Source organism: Scyliorhinus canicula, chromosome 11 (genome assembly GCF_902713615.1).
Source record: "Scyliorhinus canicula chromosome 11, sScyCan1.1, whole genome shotgun sequence".
Taxonomy (NCBI): Eukaryota; Metazoa; Chordata; class Chondrichthyes; order Carcharhiniformes; family Scyliorhinidae; genus Scyliorhinus; species Scyliorhinus canicula.
The window spans coordinates 164,684,733-164,702,237 of NC_052156.1; the positions used below are offsets into that span (position 1 = coordinate 164,684,733).

The 17,505-nt window shown below is 50.9% G+C and overlaps 1 protein-coding gene across 4 annotated transcripts in view; it reads right to left on the reverse strand.

The window, feature by feature from the left end:
- Positions 1 to 4,036: 4,036 nt before the first annotated feature.
- The window catches only part of phyh (phytanoyl-CoA 2-hydroxylase), a 29,937-nt gene continuing 16,468 nt past the window's right edge, over positions 4,037 to 17,505 (reverse strand). For all 4 annotated transcript variants that reach the window (XM_038811933.1, XM_038811932.1, XM_038811934.1 and 1 more), the window contains exons 7-9: positions 9,922 to 10,071; positions 7,618 to 7,752; positions 4,037 to 5,007 (exon numbers count right to left, since the gene is read on the reverse strand). In XM_038811933.1, the coding sequence (XP_038667861.1) occupies positions 4,954 to 5,007; positions 7,618 to 7,752; positions 9,922 to 10,071 (339 nt within the window). In that variant the 3' untranslated portion in view covers positions 4,037 to 4,953. The remainder of the gene's footprint in view (positions 5,008 to 7,617; positions 7,753 to 9,921; positions 10,072 to 17,505) is intronic.

Consider the following 17,505-nt stretch of genomic DNA (forward strand, 5'->3'; position numbering starts at 1 on the left):
CAAGGATTCCAATCAACAAAGTATGAGGCATCATTACTTCCACCATACCGTCTGACCAAAACCCAGGTGACCCACAGCCTAGGCTCCCGGCCGGTGGGGGAATGGCCCAACTGGAACGGCCACTTCCATCCCTCACGACAAGCATCAGGAACAGGGTGATGCAGGGCCAGTGATTGGTCACCAGACCGACTCCCGTCCTTGAAGGCAGGATGCCAAGTGCCCCATGGAATCTGAAATGCCCAGTCTCCAAATCGAGATTACTGAAACAACCAATCTTCGAACTGACTCGGGAACTCTTCCGCCACCTCTGGCCGGGGACCAGGCTCGGTCGTGTTCCTCTCTCGGTCCCGTCGCCTTCTCCTAAACCCGTCAGTCATGCAGCAGGAACTCGACGGTACGGAGGCGCACATTGATGGAACCATCAATTCACCAGACACGTATTTTCCGATATGAATATAGGCTTTAATCTACTTACTACAGAGCCAGCCTGTTACCCGTTGATGAACTCTCGGTGATCTGCAGGCTGACTCTGGACAAGGGTATTTATACAGCAGCACAAGGGGGAGGAGTCGTGGGCGGAGCCTAGGGTGGTGCCCTGTACAAGCTCCTGAGCATTCCCAGAGCTACTCCCCCTAGTGGCCGGATAACGCTACTGCGCTTACAAAGATACAGTGTGAATTACCATGTTACATTCACCACACACATCCACTAGGGAAAGTGCTCACTCAAATGCAAGAACCTCCTCAACGCCTCCATAAAATGACCCCGCAATTCTGGGAAGTGAGCCCTGGCGACCTGCACCCCAGGGCTGAGACTTTTAGCCAGGACAATATCTCCACAGCATCGCCAAAGTGGGAGCCCACTCAATAGCAACTGTGCCAGTGAAGACAGGGCCTCACCCCAGCCACGGACTAACGAGGATTTCAGCCTTTTAACTCGGCTCTTTCTTGCAAGGACACAGACCAAATACTTCAACAATGCATCCCAAGGAAAGACAAAACGAAATGTGGAACATTTTGAACCATGTTGGACCTGGTTCCCGGAAATGAGGTGGGCGAAGTAGACCAAGTGTAAGTGGGGGAGCATTTAGGAAACAGTGATCATTGTATTGTAAGGTTTTGGATGGTGACAGAAAAGGAAACTAGGGCAAGATTGAAACTGGACCGGTTAGACTGGAACAAAAGGTTGGTAGAAAAATTATGGTTGAGCAATGTGCTACCTTCAAAACAGAAATGGCCTGCACACAGTCAAGGTATATTCCCTCCAAAGGGAAAGGTGGAGCAAACAAATCCAGAGCCACTTGGAAGAAAAAGGAAATAGAAATTAAGGTAAGGAAGTATTTATGACAGGTTTCAGGGAGAATATACAGTTGAGAATCAAGAAAGTTCAGAGGGGAGGTGAACAAGCACATTGAAGAAGTGAAGAGGGATTATAGAAAAGGCTGGCAGGCACGGTAGCACAGTGGTTAGCACTGTTGCTTCACAGCGCCAGGAACCCAGGTTTGATTCCCGGCTTGGGTCACTGTCTGTGCGGAGTCTGCACGTTCTCCCCGTGTCTGCGTGGGTTTCCTCCGGGTGCTCCGGTTTCCTCCCACAGTCCACAAATGTGCAGGTTAGGTGGATTAGCCATTATAAAGTTGCCCCTTCAGTGTCGAGGGAGGTACTGGTTGGGTGGGGTACAGGGAGAGGGCGGGGGAGTGGGCCTAGGTCAGGTGATCGTTCAGAGGGTTGGTGCAGACTCGCTGGGCTGAATGGCCTCCTTCTGCACTGTAGAGATTCTATGATATAGATCTATAATCGGTTAAATGTCTCCACTTAACACTCGGGATGGAGCCTTGCAGCTGAAACACGTCTTATTAACATGAATAAAGGATGGCTAAGATGTCAGGACACATTAGCCACACCAGACAGATGATGTTTTTTTTTAAATTTAGAGTGTGTGGTAGTCACCACCGTTGTATTGTGTATACTGCATACGAGGGTATTACGGTAACGCCCCTGCACTACAGGTACAGGGGTAGATTCCTGCCTGCTGGCTCTGCATAGTAGGCGGAGTATAAATGTGTGGGCTCTCCGAGCCGCAGCCATTTTAGCAGCAGCTGCGGGAGGCTCCACATCTCTGCGTAATAAAGCCTCAATTACTCTCTACTCTCGTCTCATCGTAATTGATAATGCATCAATTTATTACGCAGAGATTTTAAAACAATGGATCTCCGCATCAAGCCGGATCGCCTGCAGCTGCACCCTCAAGCAGACAACGCCAAGTTGGCCTTCGCACATTGGCTAGCTGCTTCGAGGCCTACATCGGATCTGCGACTGAACCACCCTCAGAGGCACAGAAGCTCCAGATCCTCGACACGTGCCTGAGCTCAGACATCTTCCCCCTCATCCGGGACGTGCCGACATACGCTGAGGCCATGGCGCTACTGAAGGAGAACTACACGCAGCAGACCAACAAAATCTACGCCAGGCACCTCCTCTCCACGCAGCATGAACTCCCCGGTGAGTCAGTGGAAGATTTCTGACATGCCCTGCAACTCCTAGTGAGAGACTGCGATTGCCAGGCTGCTGAACATTCGGACCTGCTACTTCGGGACGTGTTCGTTACAGGCATAGAGTCGGCCTACATCCGCCAGCGATTCTTAGAAGGGGCTACCCTCGACATCGCGGCGACCAGGAAACTAGCTCTCTCGCTCACGGTCGCCACACGCAATATACAGGCGTTTGCCCCCGACCCACCCCTCCTGGACACCGTGGACCCCGCCAGCGAACACCCTACCGTGCACCCCATCAGCAACCTCCCCCAGCCAACCCCAGGCCTGCGCCGCGCGGCAGCCATACAACCCTGGGGGACCCAAGTGCTACTTCTGCGGACAGTCAAAACACCCCCGACAACGCTGCCCGGAACGGAGCCCGCTCAATCGCCGCTGTTGGCCCGGCACCCCCCATGTGCGGCCCGTGGGCACCGCCATCTTCCTCACCTCAGACCACGTGCGGCCCATGGGCACCGCCATCTTGCTCGCCTCACACGTGCGACCCATGAACGCCATATCTTCCTCGCCTCAGGATCCCTGCTCGTTGGACACCTCATCGGGCGGAGTATAAATCTGTGGGCTGTCCGAGCTGCAGCCATTTTGGTAGCAGCTGCAGGAGGCTCCACATCTCTGCGTAATAAAGCCTCGATTACTCTCTACTCTCGTCTCGTCGTAATTGATAATGCATCAATTTATTACGCAGAGATTTTAAAACAATGGATCTCCGCATCAAGCCAGATCGCCTGCAGCTGCACCCTCAAGCAGACAATGCCAAGTTGGCCTTCGCACACTGGCTAGCCTGCTTCGAGGCATACATCAGATCTGCGACTGAACCATGCTCAGAGGCACAGAGTGCTCAATTCATTTTTTCAATTAAGGGACAATTTAGCGTGGCCAATCCACCAACCCTGCACATCTTTGGGTTGTGGGGGCGAAAACCCACGCAGACACGGGGAGAATGTGTAAACTCCACACGATCGAACCTGGGACCGTGGCGCTATGAGGCAGCAGTGCTAACCACTGTGCCACCGCGTTGCCCTCATCTTAATACGGTTTTAGACCCATTGTTTCTATTGTCACGCTGCCAGTTATGTAACTCAGCACTGATACAACTTCACTGATCTGTGTGGCTCTACCTCAGAACAAGTAGTGAGTTTATTAAATGACCCATGGGGCAGTGTTGATAAACCAGTCAAAATATTTGTTTAAAAAATATTTATATGGGCAGCACAGTAGCATTGTGGATAGCACAATCGCTTCACAGCTCCAGGGTCCCAGGTTCAATTCCCGGCTTGGGTCACTGTCTGTGCGGAGTCTGCACGTTCTCTCCGTGTCTGCGTGGGTTTCCTCCGGGTGCTCCGGTTTCCTCCCACAGTCCAAAGATGTGCAGGTTAGGTGGATTGGCCATGATAAATTGCCCTTAAGAGTCCAAAATTGCCCTTAAAAATATATATATATGTTTATATGTAGTGTTTTGTCAATGGACAGAGCTGTACACTGTTCAGGAATTTAACTAAATTTAATTTAGTATTGACATACTGACAGCAATGTAAATTAATAGATAGAAAAATTAAGGCATAATGTAATTAAAATCAAATAATTAAAGTGCAGTCAAGTAGGCTTCAATGAAGTTACTGTGAAAAGCCCCTAGTCACCACATTCCGGCACCTGTCCGGGGAGGCTGGTACAGGAATTGAACCGTGCTGCTGGCCTGCCTAGGTCTGCTTTAAAAGCCAGCTATTTAGCCCAGTGCTAAACCAGCGCCTAGTGAGAGTGAGAGTCCGGACCTGGTTGTGTCACAGGCACCCTCATTGGAAACATAGTTTTTTATTTTTTTTAAATAAATTTAGTGTACCCAATTATTTTTTCCAATTAAGGGGCAATTTAGCATGGCCAATCCACCTACTCTGCACATCTTTGGGTTGTGGGGGCGAAACCCACGCAAACACGGGGAGAATGTGCAAACTCCACACGGACAGTGACCCAGAGCCGGGATCGAACCTGGGACCTCAGCGCCGTGAGGCAGCAGTGCTAACCACTGCGCCACCGCGCTGCCCTTCCATTGGAAACATTCTTTATATTGTTCGCAGCACAATAAACACATCAATAATTAACACAGATAGCAATGTATACTTTTATATTAAAGATCGTTCTGGATTAAGTAAAGTGCATTCAAACAGCCTCCCCGAACAGGCGCCGGAATGTGGCGACTAGGGGCTTTTCACAGTAACTTCATTAACGCCGACGCGTGACAATAAGCGATTTTCATTTCATTTCATTTTCAATTACACTGAACCTGGTCAGATTGTAGTTTTAAACACAATAATGTAATCAGTCACGGTGATGAATGGCGTAGGGGTAAAGAATATTGGATGTAAACCCACAGCACCCTCTGCTGGTTGCTCAGATCCCAGACAATTCTACAGATTGATTCTCTCGCCCTGAACAAGGCGTCCTTTAAGGAACCAAACATCCTAGAAAGATGAAAGCAAATAAGTATTAGCATTGATTCTCTTCAGACCTAACTACGAAGATGACTTAGTGCTTTTGGATTATCATAGACACTATTCCATTCTCTACATTAAAAGGGCGGGGAGAGGATTTTTTTTTAACACAAATATACATACTTGTTCTTTATTGTTAGTTTGTCTGATTCCTTTCCTCTCCTTCAGTCTTCTGGGGTTACTATGTCTAGCTAAAAGACCCCTGATTTTCCCCTCCTGTCGCTGGAAAAGCAGATTGCCTTCTCTAATGCCACAGGAGAGATCCTGTAGGTCACGTGGTAAGATACCGCAGCAACTGTGACACGTGGCAAGAGTTTCAACGTATGGCATTTGAAAAGTAGTGAAAAATCAAAGAGAACAAAAACCATAAGCCGAACAACCTCATCGTACCAGCAAAACAGTTTCAGGAGCAAGATTTATTCAGGAACATTGTTAGAAGCACTAGAATGTTCACGAGGTAGACTCCTGGGATGAAGGGGTTGTCTATGAGGAAAGGTCGAGTAGGTTGGGCCTATACTCTGGAGTTTAGAAGAATGAGAGGTATCTTATTGAAACATGTGAGGTCCTGAGGGGAACTGACACCTGGATGATCAGAGGGTGTTTCCCCCTGAGGGAATGTAGAACTAGTGGGCACAGTTTCAAAATAAGAGGTTCCCCCATTTCAGACAGAGATGAGGAGAAAATGTCTCCAGAGAGTTGATAGCCTGTGGAACCCCACTTCCCAGTGAGTATGGAGGCTGGATCATTGAATAACTCCAAGGCTGAGTGAGACAGATTATTGACAGAGAAGAGAGTGAAGGGTTATGGTAGGCAGACAGGAGAGTGTGGTTGAGACACAACAAGACCAGCCATGATCTCACTGAATGACAGAGCAGGCTCATGGGGCAGAACTCCTGCTCCTACTCCTTGTAATCTTAGAGCTAGAATTCTGGGATTTCACAAGTGAACTCCAGCAGTTGGCATTGGGGGGAAATTAGTAATTGCATTCTGCCTATACAGATCTTCTGTTTGATTTGAAAAAAACGATACAGCTACTTTTTTACTACATGTGATAGTACCATCTGCAGTAGCGTGAACATAAAACATGAAAATGAAATGAAAAATGAAATGAAATGAAAATCGCTTATTGTCACGAGTAGGCTTCAATGAAGTTACTGTGAAAAGCCCCTAGTCGCCACATTCCGGCGCCTGTTCGGGGAGGCTGGTACGGGAATCGAACCGTGCTGCTGGCCTGCTTGGTCTGCTTTAAAAGCCAGCGATTTAGCCGAGTGAGCTAAACCAGCCCCATGTGAGCTAAACCAGCCCCTCACATAGAAAATAGAATGTACAGTACAAAAGAAGGCCATTCGGCCCATCGAGTCTGCACCAACCCACGTAAGCCCTCACTTCCACCCTATCCCCGTAACCCAATAACCTCTCCTACCCTTTTTGGTCACTAAGGGCAATTTATCATGGCCAATCCACCTAACCTGCATATCTTTATTGTCACAAATACGCTTACATTAACATGCAATGAAGTTTCACAGAGGGAGAATTCAGAATGTCCAAATTACTTAACGGCACGTCTTTGGCACTTGTGGGAGGAAACCGGAGCACCCGGAGGAAACCCACGCAGACACGGGGAGAACGTGCAGACTCCGCACAGACAGTGACCCAGCGGGGAATCGAACCTGGGGCCCTGGAGCTGTGAAGCCACAGTGCTATCCACTTGTGCTGCCGTGCTGCCCACTGTTGCCCAATAGGAATTGCGCACTGTGTACAGCTGTGGTTTTGGAACCTTGTTTTGTGAGTGATGCCTTCAGAAATGCGACAGTGCCAGTATTTGGTGACTTGCTAGCATGCTGCTTATATTGTTGCTGTAGGGAGGGCATTCGTACAAGTACAAGCCACAAGTTGCATCCACCTTCAGGATCATGTTAACATTTGCATAGAGTCCCCCACATAGAAATTTTTCTAATTGATGCTTCAAACTGTAATTGTCCATGAAGTAATTTACAGAAGGGGGCGGCACCGTGGCACAGTGGTTAGCACTGCTGCCTCACAGCTCCAGGGTCCCAGGTTCGGTTCCACTGCCTGTGTGGAGTTTGCACGTTCTCCCCGTGTGTGCGTGGGTTTCCTCCGGGTGCTCCGGTTTCCTCCCACAGTCCAAAGATGTGCAGGTTAGGTGGATTGGCCGTGATAAAATTGCCTCTTAGTGTCCAAAAGGTTAGGTGGTGATAGGGTAGGGGGGGAGGTAGGCCTAGGGAGGATGCTCCTTTGGAGGGTCGGTGCAGGATCGATGGGCCAAATGGCCTCCACCTGCACTGTAGAAATTCTATTATTCGATGAAAGCACCGGGTATCGAATCAAGGGAAAGAACTTAAACTTGTAGCGATTATTTTTGCTTGCAAGTTGTTACGTCAGTTTGACAAAGGGCGGGACTGAAGTTGATCCTTCACGGCGGACTCCCTGGCAGTGGGGCGGGCCAATCACGTAGAAACCCATAGATTGGAAGATCGTGCTGGAGACCCACTATGTGGGGGGGGGGGGGGGGGCGGCGGAAATGCCGGCTAAAATATGTTTTATTTTAAACAAACCTACCGCCATAGTTAGGTCACTGTAAATGCCATACTTTGTACGGCCCAGCTCAAGAATCTCTTGCTCAATATTTTCCTGGATGGTACCCTTCACGTCAATGTAGTAGCAGTCAGAACTTGCAAAGTGACATGAGATTGCCTAAAAAATAGGAATGCAAACACAGAATGTAACAAGTGTGTAATAAACAAATAAACACACCACCTTGTAAACTCTGACAGACAGGTGAAGATTCTCCAGTATATCCAGCCTGTCGCACACAGTTGTGTAACTTTGTATAGAACTGCTCATCCCACCCAAAACTGTGTGATCTCCTGGGAGAGGCCAAAAAAACAGGAAACACCCAGGCCAATTTGCGAGAGAAAATTCTGGGAAATTCCTTTCCAGCCCATCAAAACTAGCCTAGGAGATCACTGGGTCTAAGTTCCCTGCTTTACCTACCATTTATAAGAGGTGATTTCCATCCCAGTTAGACACAGGACCAGCTCTCACTTGAATGAATTCTGCGTTCACTGCACTCGATGCCAGTGTGTTGCGGAGGGTCACTGTGCCCTGGGAGAAGAACCAGGTGCCGACAGCTAACCTCGGTCTGGCCTTAATGGTAATCCTGAGATTAACAAAACCAATAGAAGTTATATCATCCTCCGGTATTGGACGAACGGATGACTGGACTAGCGTACCAAACTGAGCAGCCAATTATATTTCCAGCACGCACATTCAGAACGTCCTGAATCACTGCCCATTCTCTTGCAAAAAAAACCCAGGATTAGCGGGAAGGTTGCTTCCAGGGTGACGTCCCTCAGTTCTCAACTGCTTGGAGGTAGATAACATTGCTTCAATTAAACACAGAATGTACTGTAAGTGCTGGAAAAAGATGCTTTTCAGTTCGAATGGAATGAAAGCTGGACTCTCAGAATGTGATCCTCACAACACTATTGAAAATTCCTGTATTCCACATAAAAAGAGGGAGTATGATTTATTCAATCCAGGTAAACCACTGGACCACATTACACAGAAGGCTTGGCTTGTGAAACAGAATTTATTTTATGTAAACACCAACAAACTCAGATAGTCACAAATGTGAGAAATATCAGCCCAGTGGCTTGACCGGTAAGTGTATTTGAGAGTTTAGCAGTCAGTAATACAGGTCAGCAAGGTTCCAGGTTCAGTTTGTGGGGATTAGTTGATTTTGCACCAGACGATGGTGGAACTTCTGTTGATCCGCTACACCAGTGTTTTTCAAACTTTTTTTCTGGGGACCCATTTTTAACCAACCGGCCGACCTTCGCAACCCACGCCGGCCGACCTGAGCGACCCACGCCAGCCGACCTGAGCGACCCACGCCGGCCGACCTGAGCGACCCACACCGGCCGACCTGAGCGACCCACGCCGGCCGACCTGAGCGACCCACGCCGGCCGACCTGAGCGACCCACGCCGGCCGACCTGAGCGACCCACACAGGCCGACCTGAGCGACCCACGCCGTCCGACCTGAGCGACCCACGCCGGCCGACCTGAGCGACCCAAGCCCGCCGGCCTGAGCGACCCACGCCGGCCGACCTTCACGACCCACGCCGTCCGACCTGAGCGACCCAAGCCGGCCGACCTGAGCGACCCACGCCGGCCGACCTGAGCCACCCACGCCCGCCGGCCTGAGCGACCCACGCCGGCCGACCTGAGCAACCCACGCCCGCCGGCCTGAGCGACCCACGCCGGCCGACCTGAGCAACCCACGCCCGCCGGCCTGAGCGACCCACGCCGGCCGACCTGAGCAACCCACGTCCGCCGACCTGAGCGACCCACGCCGTCCGACTTGAGCGACCCACGCCGTCCGACCTGAGCGACCCACGCCGGCCAACCTGAGCGACCCACGCCGGCCGACCTGAGCGACCCACGCCGGCCGACCTGAGCGACCCACTATTTTCTCTTAACCTTGTTTGTTGCTGACAAAAATGGAGGAAATGGTTTTGTGTCCCTTCGGCCCCAATGGTCCCTTTGTTCCCCCCCGGACTTGAAAACAAAAGGCTGTGACCAAAAAGAAAAATGTGGCCGCACTGCGCATGCACGCCCGATCATCGGTGCGCATGCGCAGTGTGGCCGAATTTCTGTTATCTGCTCCTGGCCAGTTTGAAGGCCGCTCGCAGCTGACATTATTAAAAGCCGGCTGCTGCGGCTGTCGCACGCGGATTTGCGCGGACAGATCCGCGACCCTCCCAACACCCGCCCGCGACCCACCCGCGAGTTTGACAATGCCTGCGCTGCGCAAAGCAAGAGGTCGAATTTATGCCTCTCATGGCAAATGGTTTCCTACCTTTCTGAAGCCTCGGGTTCGATTGGTTCCTGATCCGTGGATGAGCAGGGGATGGAAGAACACAGTGTCACCTTTCTCCATCACAAGATGAAGCCTGGGATGATTGGGGTCATAATCACGCACGCCATGATACATCTTATTGACACCATCCTGAAGATAAAGTGGATAGGGAAACAGAATGACAATTATAGGCAATGATTGTCACTTATCTTCAGCTAGGACTATACGAAATCAGAAGAATCACAATTCTGGATGTCTTTAGTTTAAATTAGCAGATACATTTTTGTAGAAAAGCTAATGTGAAGAAAGGAACTGCAGATTTTGATAGTCGCAGAAATATTCATATTTCTTGCACCAAAAGTATAAAATTATCTTTTATTAGGTTGATGTAAAATACGTAACTTTTATATAAAAACATAAATAACGAATGGAATTTATTGTATAATAGTGGGATCTAAAATGAAGTAGCATCATTTTCAAAGCACCATCTTGAGATGGTTTTATCAAAAAGAAACAAAGCAGTATGTTATCGAAAGGTAGGGGGCGCGATTCTCTGATCGCGGGACAGAGTGTCCGCGCCGTCGTGAACGCTGTCGCGAAACGGGCGAGGGCACTAGCGATTCTGGCCCCCACGGGGAGCCAGCACGGCGCTGGAACAGTTCACGCCGCTCCAGCCTCACTTCCTGGCGCACACTGGGGGCGGCGCCAACCCGCGCACGCGCGGTGGCTTTACGGAACGTGCCGGCCCCGACGCAACATGGCACGAGGGTTCTGGGGCCGGACACGCAACAAAGTAGGGGAGGGGGGAGAGGCCGGGTGCGGGCCAGACCCCATCAGAGGCGCCCCCCCTCCCCCCTCCCCCCACAGGCCGCCCCCCGACCCTTCGCGCACAGCTCCCGCCGGCAGCGACCAGGCGTGGATGGCGCTGGTGGGGCTCTGCTTTTTCCACGCGGCCGCTCGGCCTATGCGGGCTGGAGAATGAGCGACCCGGCCTCGTACAGCGGCCCACGACTGGCTCCGCTCCAAACGCGGCGGCGCAAATGGTGCCGATTCTCCGCACCTCGGAGCATCGCGCGCCGGCGTCGGAGCGGCGTGGCACGGTTGCGTCGATTCTCTTGCCCGGCACGGGGCTGGGAGAATCGCGCTTCGGAAATCTCTAATAATTGATGCCAGTAATGGAGAAAGTATTATCCAACTGGGTTAAGTTTCTGAAACGCTTTATTATTCCTGAGTTCCCAACAATCCTCCAACGTCAGTCTCAAATGTAGTTTACCCACACTGTCACTCCAGGGTCTGTCCCGTGCTGCTCCAATCTACCCCCTTGTGAACAAACGAGAACTCTGTCCTGACAACATTTAGGGAGGTCACTATTGGATAGACTTCCAGAGCCAAGGAGGAAGGCAAAAATAGAGTAAAGACTCCTTAACCCAAAACGGTTTTCCCAGCTCCTTCAGGCGGTTCGCCAGGAGAAACATCTCTTCTTGGGGATCTTAATGAGCGCAAATTGAAATTTGAAGATGCCAATCATCTCTCAAACTTCTGGCTGTATTTTTAACTTGAAGCTGGCTGAATGGTTAGTGAGTGGGTCAGATTAACGCCGTCAGCAAAGGATTTGATCACCAGCCGGGCTGGTATCAACTCCGTGCCTGCCACCTCGCCCTACCCACAGTAAAAATCACAACGCTTGCTGTGGTTGGGCGAATAATCCTGAGGGAAGAATATTCGTAAACATCACAAACCAACCATGAAAACTTACTTATTTGAAGATGACAGTGCACATGGACATTTCAGGTGAATCCTGGGTTAAAGGAACTGTAACCAATTCTTTTGGCCGTTATTCTCCTACAATTGGCGGGATGGTCCGACACCGGCGACAAGAGCGGCGCGAACCACTCCGGCGTAGGGCCTAGGGGCTAGGCCAGTGGCGGAAGGGTTGGTGCCGCAGGGTCACCGTGAGTTGGCGCAGGCACAGACCGCAGGCGTGTTTCCTGCGAATGCAGGTGCTTCTCCGTGCCGGCCATGGCGGAGCCCTACAGAGGCCGGCGTGAAAGGAAGGAGTACCCCACGGCACAGGCCCGGCCGCAGATCGGTGGGCCCCGATCGCGGGCCAGGCCACCATGGCCCCCTCCCCCCCACCCCGGGACCGGATCCCCCCCCCCGTGTCCCCCGAGAACTCCGCTAGCTGCCCTCAGAGCCAGGTCCCGCCGGGATGGACCATGTCTATTTCCCGCCGGCGGGACTGGCATTAAACGGGTGGCCACTCGGCCCATCGGGGCCCGGAGAATTGCCGGGGGGCGGGGGGGGGGTCCGCTGCCAACGGATTCCGACCGGCACGGTGTGATCCCCACCCCGCCCTAAAACCGGCACCAGAGAATTCGGCAGCCGGAGGGGGGGGGGGGGGGTGGATTCACACTGCCCCCCAGGGTTCTCCGACCTGGCGAGGGGGCTCACGGAATCCAGGTTACAATCAACAAATAAATAATACTGAGATGGATGGGAGGCAGGTTCGCGTCATTGACTGGGCGGTGTTCACAACTCAAAGAACAAAGAAAAGTACAGCATAGGAACAGGCCCTTCGGCCCTCCAAGCTCGTGCCGACCATGCTGTCCGTCTAAACTACAATCATCTACACTTCCTGGGTCCGTATCCCTCTATTCCCATCCTATTCATGTATTTGTCAAGATGCCCCTTAAACGTCACTATCGTCCCTGCTTCCACCATCTCCTCCAGCAGCGAGTTCCAGGCACCCACTACCCTCTGTGTAAAAAACTTACCTCGTACATCTCCTCTAAACCTTGCCCCTCGCACCTTAAACCTATGCCCCCTAGTAATTGACCCCTCTACCCTGGGAAAAAGTCTCTGACGATCCACTCTGTCTGTGCCTCTCATAATTTTGTAGACCTCTATCAGGTCGCCTCTCAACCTCCGACGTTCCAGGGAGAACAAACTGAGTTTATTCAACCGCTCCTCATAGCTAATGCCCTCCATACCAGGCAACATCCTGGTAAATCTCTTCTGCACCCTCTCTAAAAAACTCTCTGAAGTTCCTTGCGGTCCTGGGCCGAGCAGTTGCCATACCAGGCTGTGATGCAGCCCGATAGGATGCTTTCTATGGTGCATCTGTAAAAGTTGGTAAGGATTAATGTGGACATGCCAAATTTCCTTAGTTTCCTGAGTAAGTATAGGCGCTGTTGTGCTTTTTTGGTGGTAGCGTCAACGTGGGTGGACCAGGACAGATTTTTGGTAATGTGTACCCTAGGAATTTGAAGCTGTTAACCATCTCCATCTCGGCCCCGTTGATGCTGACAGGGGTGTGCGCGACACTTCGCTTCCAGAAGTCAATGACCAGCTCCTTAGTTTTGTTGATATTGAGGGAGAGATTGTCGTTGTTACACCACTCCACTAGGTTCTCTATCTCCCTCCTGTATTCTGACTCATCGTTGTTTGAGATCCGACCCACCACGATGGGTCAAGCAAACTTGTAAATGGAGTTGGGACTGAATTTTGCACAGTCATGTGTGTACAGGGAGCATAGTAGGGGGCTAAGTCCGCAGCCTTGCGGGCCCCAGTATTGAGGACTATCGTGGAGGAGGTGTTGTTTATTCTTACGGATTGTGGTCTGTGGGTCAGGAACACAAGAATCCAGTTGCAGAGGGAGGTTTCAAGTCCTAGGTTTTGGAGCTTTGATATGAGCTTGGCTGGGATTATGTTGTTGAAGGCAAAGTTGTAGTCAATGAACAGGAGTCTGATGTAGGAGTCCTTGTTTTCGAGATGCTCTCGGGATGAGTGTAGGGCCAGGGAAATGGCATCTGCTGTGGACCGGTTGCGACGGTATGCGAATTGCAGTGGATCAAGGCGTTCTGGGAGTATGGCAGTGATGCGCTTCATGACCAACCTCTCGAAGCACTTCATTACGATTGATGTCAGGGCCACCGGACGGTAGTCATTGAGGCACATTGTCTGGTTCTTCTTTGGTACCGGTATGATGGTGGTCTTCTTGAAGCAGGTGGGGACCTCAGAGTGGAGTAGGGACAGGTTAAAGATGTCTGCGAACACCTCTGCCAGCTGGTCCGCGCAGGATCTGAGTGCACGACCAGGGACTCCCTCAGGGCCCGTCGCCTTCCAAGGGTTCTATTTAAGAAGGCCGATCTGACTTCTGAGGCTGTGACGGTGGGTATGGGTGTGTCCGAGGCTATTGGGCAGTTGGCATTGGTTTGTTGGCTTCTTGCTCGAACCAAGCAAAGAATGCACTGAGTTCATCGGGGAGGGGTGCTTTGCAGCTGGAGATTCTATTCGGCTTCGCTTTTTAGCCCGTTATGTTGTTTAAGCCTTGCCACAACTGACAAGAGTCTGTGTTGTTAGTCTGAGACTCTAGCTTATTCTGGGATTGTCCCTTGGCATCCCTGATTACTTTGTGGAGGTCATATCTAGATTTCTTGTATAGGTCAGGGTCGTCTGTCTTGAACGCCTCAGACCTGGGCTTCAGTAGGGACTGGATCTCCCGGCTAAACCATGGTTTCTGGTTGGGGAACGCATATACCACCTTCTTTGGCACATAGTCTTTGATACACTTACTGATGCGGTCTGTGACAGTCGTGGCATACTCATCTAGGTTGGTCGTCGAGTTCCTCAATATGCACCAGTCCACGGAGTCCAAACAGTCAAGTAGCAGCTCTTCCGCTGCCTCGGACCAGCATTGCACAACCTTCTTAACCGCATTCTCCCTCTAAACTTTCTGTTTATATGCCTGAAGAAGGAGCACTGTCTTGTGGTCCGATTTTCCAAAGTGCGATGGGGGCATGGATTAGTAGGTGCCTTTGATGTTTGTGTAGTAGTGATCAACGATGTTGGGACCCCTGGGGGGTCAGGACAGGAGATGTGTTGGTGGAAATTTAGCAGTACAGTCTTGATGCTGGCCGGCTTCTGTTTCATTGTTGTTTATAGCTGTGCACAATTCATCCAGCGCCTTCCTCACTTCTGCCCGGGGTGGGATGTAGACCGCTGTGATAATGGCTGAAGTGAACTCACGTGGGAGGTAATACGGGCAGTACTTCACGGTCAGGTATTCCAGGTCCAGGGAGCAGTAGGTCGCCAGGGTCGCCACATCCAAGCACCAGGAGGAGTTGATGAGGAGGCAAACCCCTCCAACCTTCGCTTTGCCCGATGATGCCATGTGGTCTATCCGGTGTATTGAGAAGCCGTCAGGTTGTATGGCACAGTCCGGTGAGGAAGGGGTGAGCCATGTCTCTGTGAAACAGAGCACACAGCAGTCTCTCGCTTCCCTCTGAGAAGCAAGTCTAGCGTTAAGTTCATCCAGCTTGTTTTCAATCGCTTGGACGTTTGCCAGGAGTATGCTGGGGAGAGGGGTCTTGAAACCGCGTTGCTTCAGTCTAACCTGCAGGCCGCCGCATTTCCCTCGCTTCCTCGGTCGGCGGTTGGATGGTCCCGGGATCTGAAAGGAGAAGTTTGACCTTGTGGAAGGTAAGTGGCGGATATTTGGAGGAATCCTGGGCTCTGGCGTTGTTTCGGGGTAACCGGGGGGACATGTTCGCGATCCGGTCGAGGTTCAGGGTTCCGTGAGGACGGAGCTACCTTTCGGCGTGCTCAGGTCCTTGCGTGGAGTCTTCCCAGTTTTGGGGGTGTTTAGACCAGGTTTGGGTCGCAGGCAGGGCCTTCCTGGGTCAGGTTGGGCCAGGTCACATGGTCGGTTCCAGCGTCTGTGATTGGGTGGAGCGTTGCTGAGGTTAGGCCTTGATCTCGGCCTGGTTCGGCCTATTCATCGATCCTCTGTGCAAAGTTAGCTAATTGGCTCCTGAGTTATTACATCTGTATTAGCTTCTTTAGTCCAGGATTCAAGCGAAATATTCATGTGCAGTGTAATCTTCAGAGTTAAGCTACTGTGGATGATTTTTGGACTGATGTCCATAAAGATGTAAATGAGATGAAAACCAAGCTGAGCAATGGTATGTTTAATCTACTTCTACCTGGTCATTCGCAGCGAGCAGTGACAGGATAGGAGAGGCACAGAGAAAACCAATTTCCTATCGCTAACATCTTTGAAAACCTCAGGGCCAGCATTTATTTCCTGTCTCTAATTGCCCTTGAACGGAGAGGCTTGCTCAGGCATTTCAGAGGAATGTGAGGGCTGGTTTAGCTCAGTGGGCTAGACGGCTGGTTGGTGATGCAGAACAAGGCCAGCAGCGCGGGTTCAATTCCCGTAACGGCTGAGAATTCTGAATTCTCCCTCTGTGTACCCGAACAGGTGCCGGAATGTGGCGACTAGGGGCTTTTCACAGTAACCTCATTGCAGTGTTAATGTAAGCCTACTTGTGACAATAAAAAGATTATTTATTTATTTATTTTTAAGAGTCAGCAGTTACCTGGTGGTCAGGATTACTGGTCCAGTAACAATACCATTGCCACTACCTCCCCTGATCATTGTGATCTTGCTGAAAGTAAGAGGCACGGTGCTCGAAAAACGCAAAAAAAGTTGTTAAATCTAGAGAATGTAAACTTTCTTCAACTTGGCTGGCTGGGCTGTGTTTACGTTTTCTGTTATTCAATAAACCACTCCCCCTAATGAATGATTGTTTTCAATTTTCCTTGTTTTCTCTCGGACACAGGGATGGATTTATTCTGAGGTTCAGCTCCCTTCACCCCAATGTAAGTGTTGGGGGCGAGACTATCTCTGCCTGGCTGCCTCTCCTCACTTCAACTTTGCAGTTTGGGGGCTTTTAGTTATCAGGCGAGACTTGGCCCCACTCCAGGAGGAAGTTGTGCCTCAGAGCGGTTTGCAAATCGGAAGGCTATCAGCCCAGCAGGCTGACCGGTACAGGCTGGGAGGGCCGAACGACCTCTTCCTTTTTTAAAAAAAAATAATTTTTATTGAAAAATTTTGTATTTATATAACAACAACGAACAGCAATAAAATACCAACAATAACAATAACAGTCATAAACATTCGCCCAACCTCAATGAACAACAAAACATATTAACAACAACTAAATTAACACAATATTAAGTTAAAGCACCCCCCCCCCCCCCCCCCCCCCCCCCTCTCCTCAGGTTGCTGCTGCTATTGACCAAGATACCTATCTTTGAGTCAGAAAGTCCAGAAAAGGCTGCCATCGTTTATAGAACCCTTGTATTGATCCTCTCAGGGCAAATTTGACCCTTTCCAATTTTATAAATCCAGCCATGTCACTGATCCAGGTCTCCACACTTGGGGGCCTCGCATCCTTCCACTGCAGCAAGATCCTCCGCCGGGCTACTAGGGACGCAAAGGTCAGGACACCGGCCTCTTTCACCTCCTGCACTCCCGGCTCCGCCGCAACTCCAAAAATCGCGAGTCCCCAACCTGGTTTGACCCTGGATCCAACCACCCTCGACACCGTCTCCGCCACCCCCTTCCAGAATTCTTCCAGTGCTGGGCATGCCCAGAACATATGGGCATGATTCGCTGGACTCCCCGAACACCTGGTGCACCTGTCCTCACCCCCAAAGAACCTACTCATCCTAGTCCCGGACATGTGGGCCCGGTGCAGCACCTTAAATTGGATGAGACTAAGCCTCGCACAAGAGGAG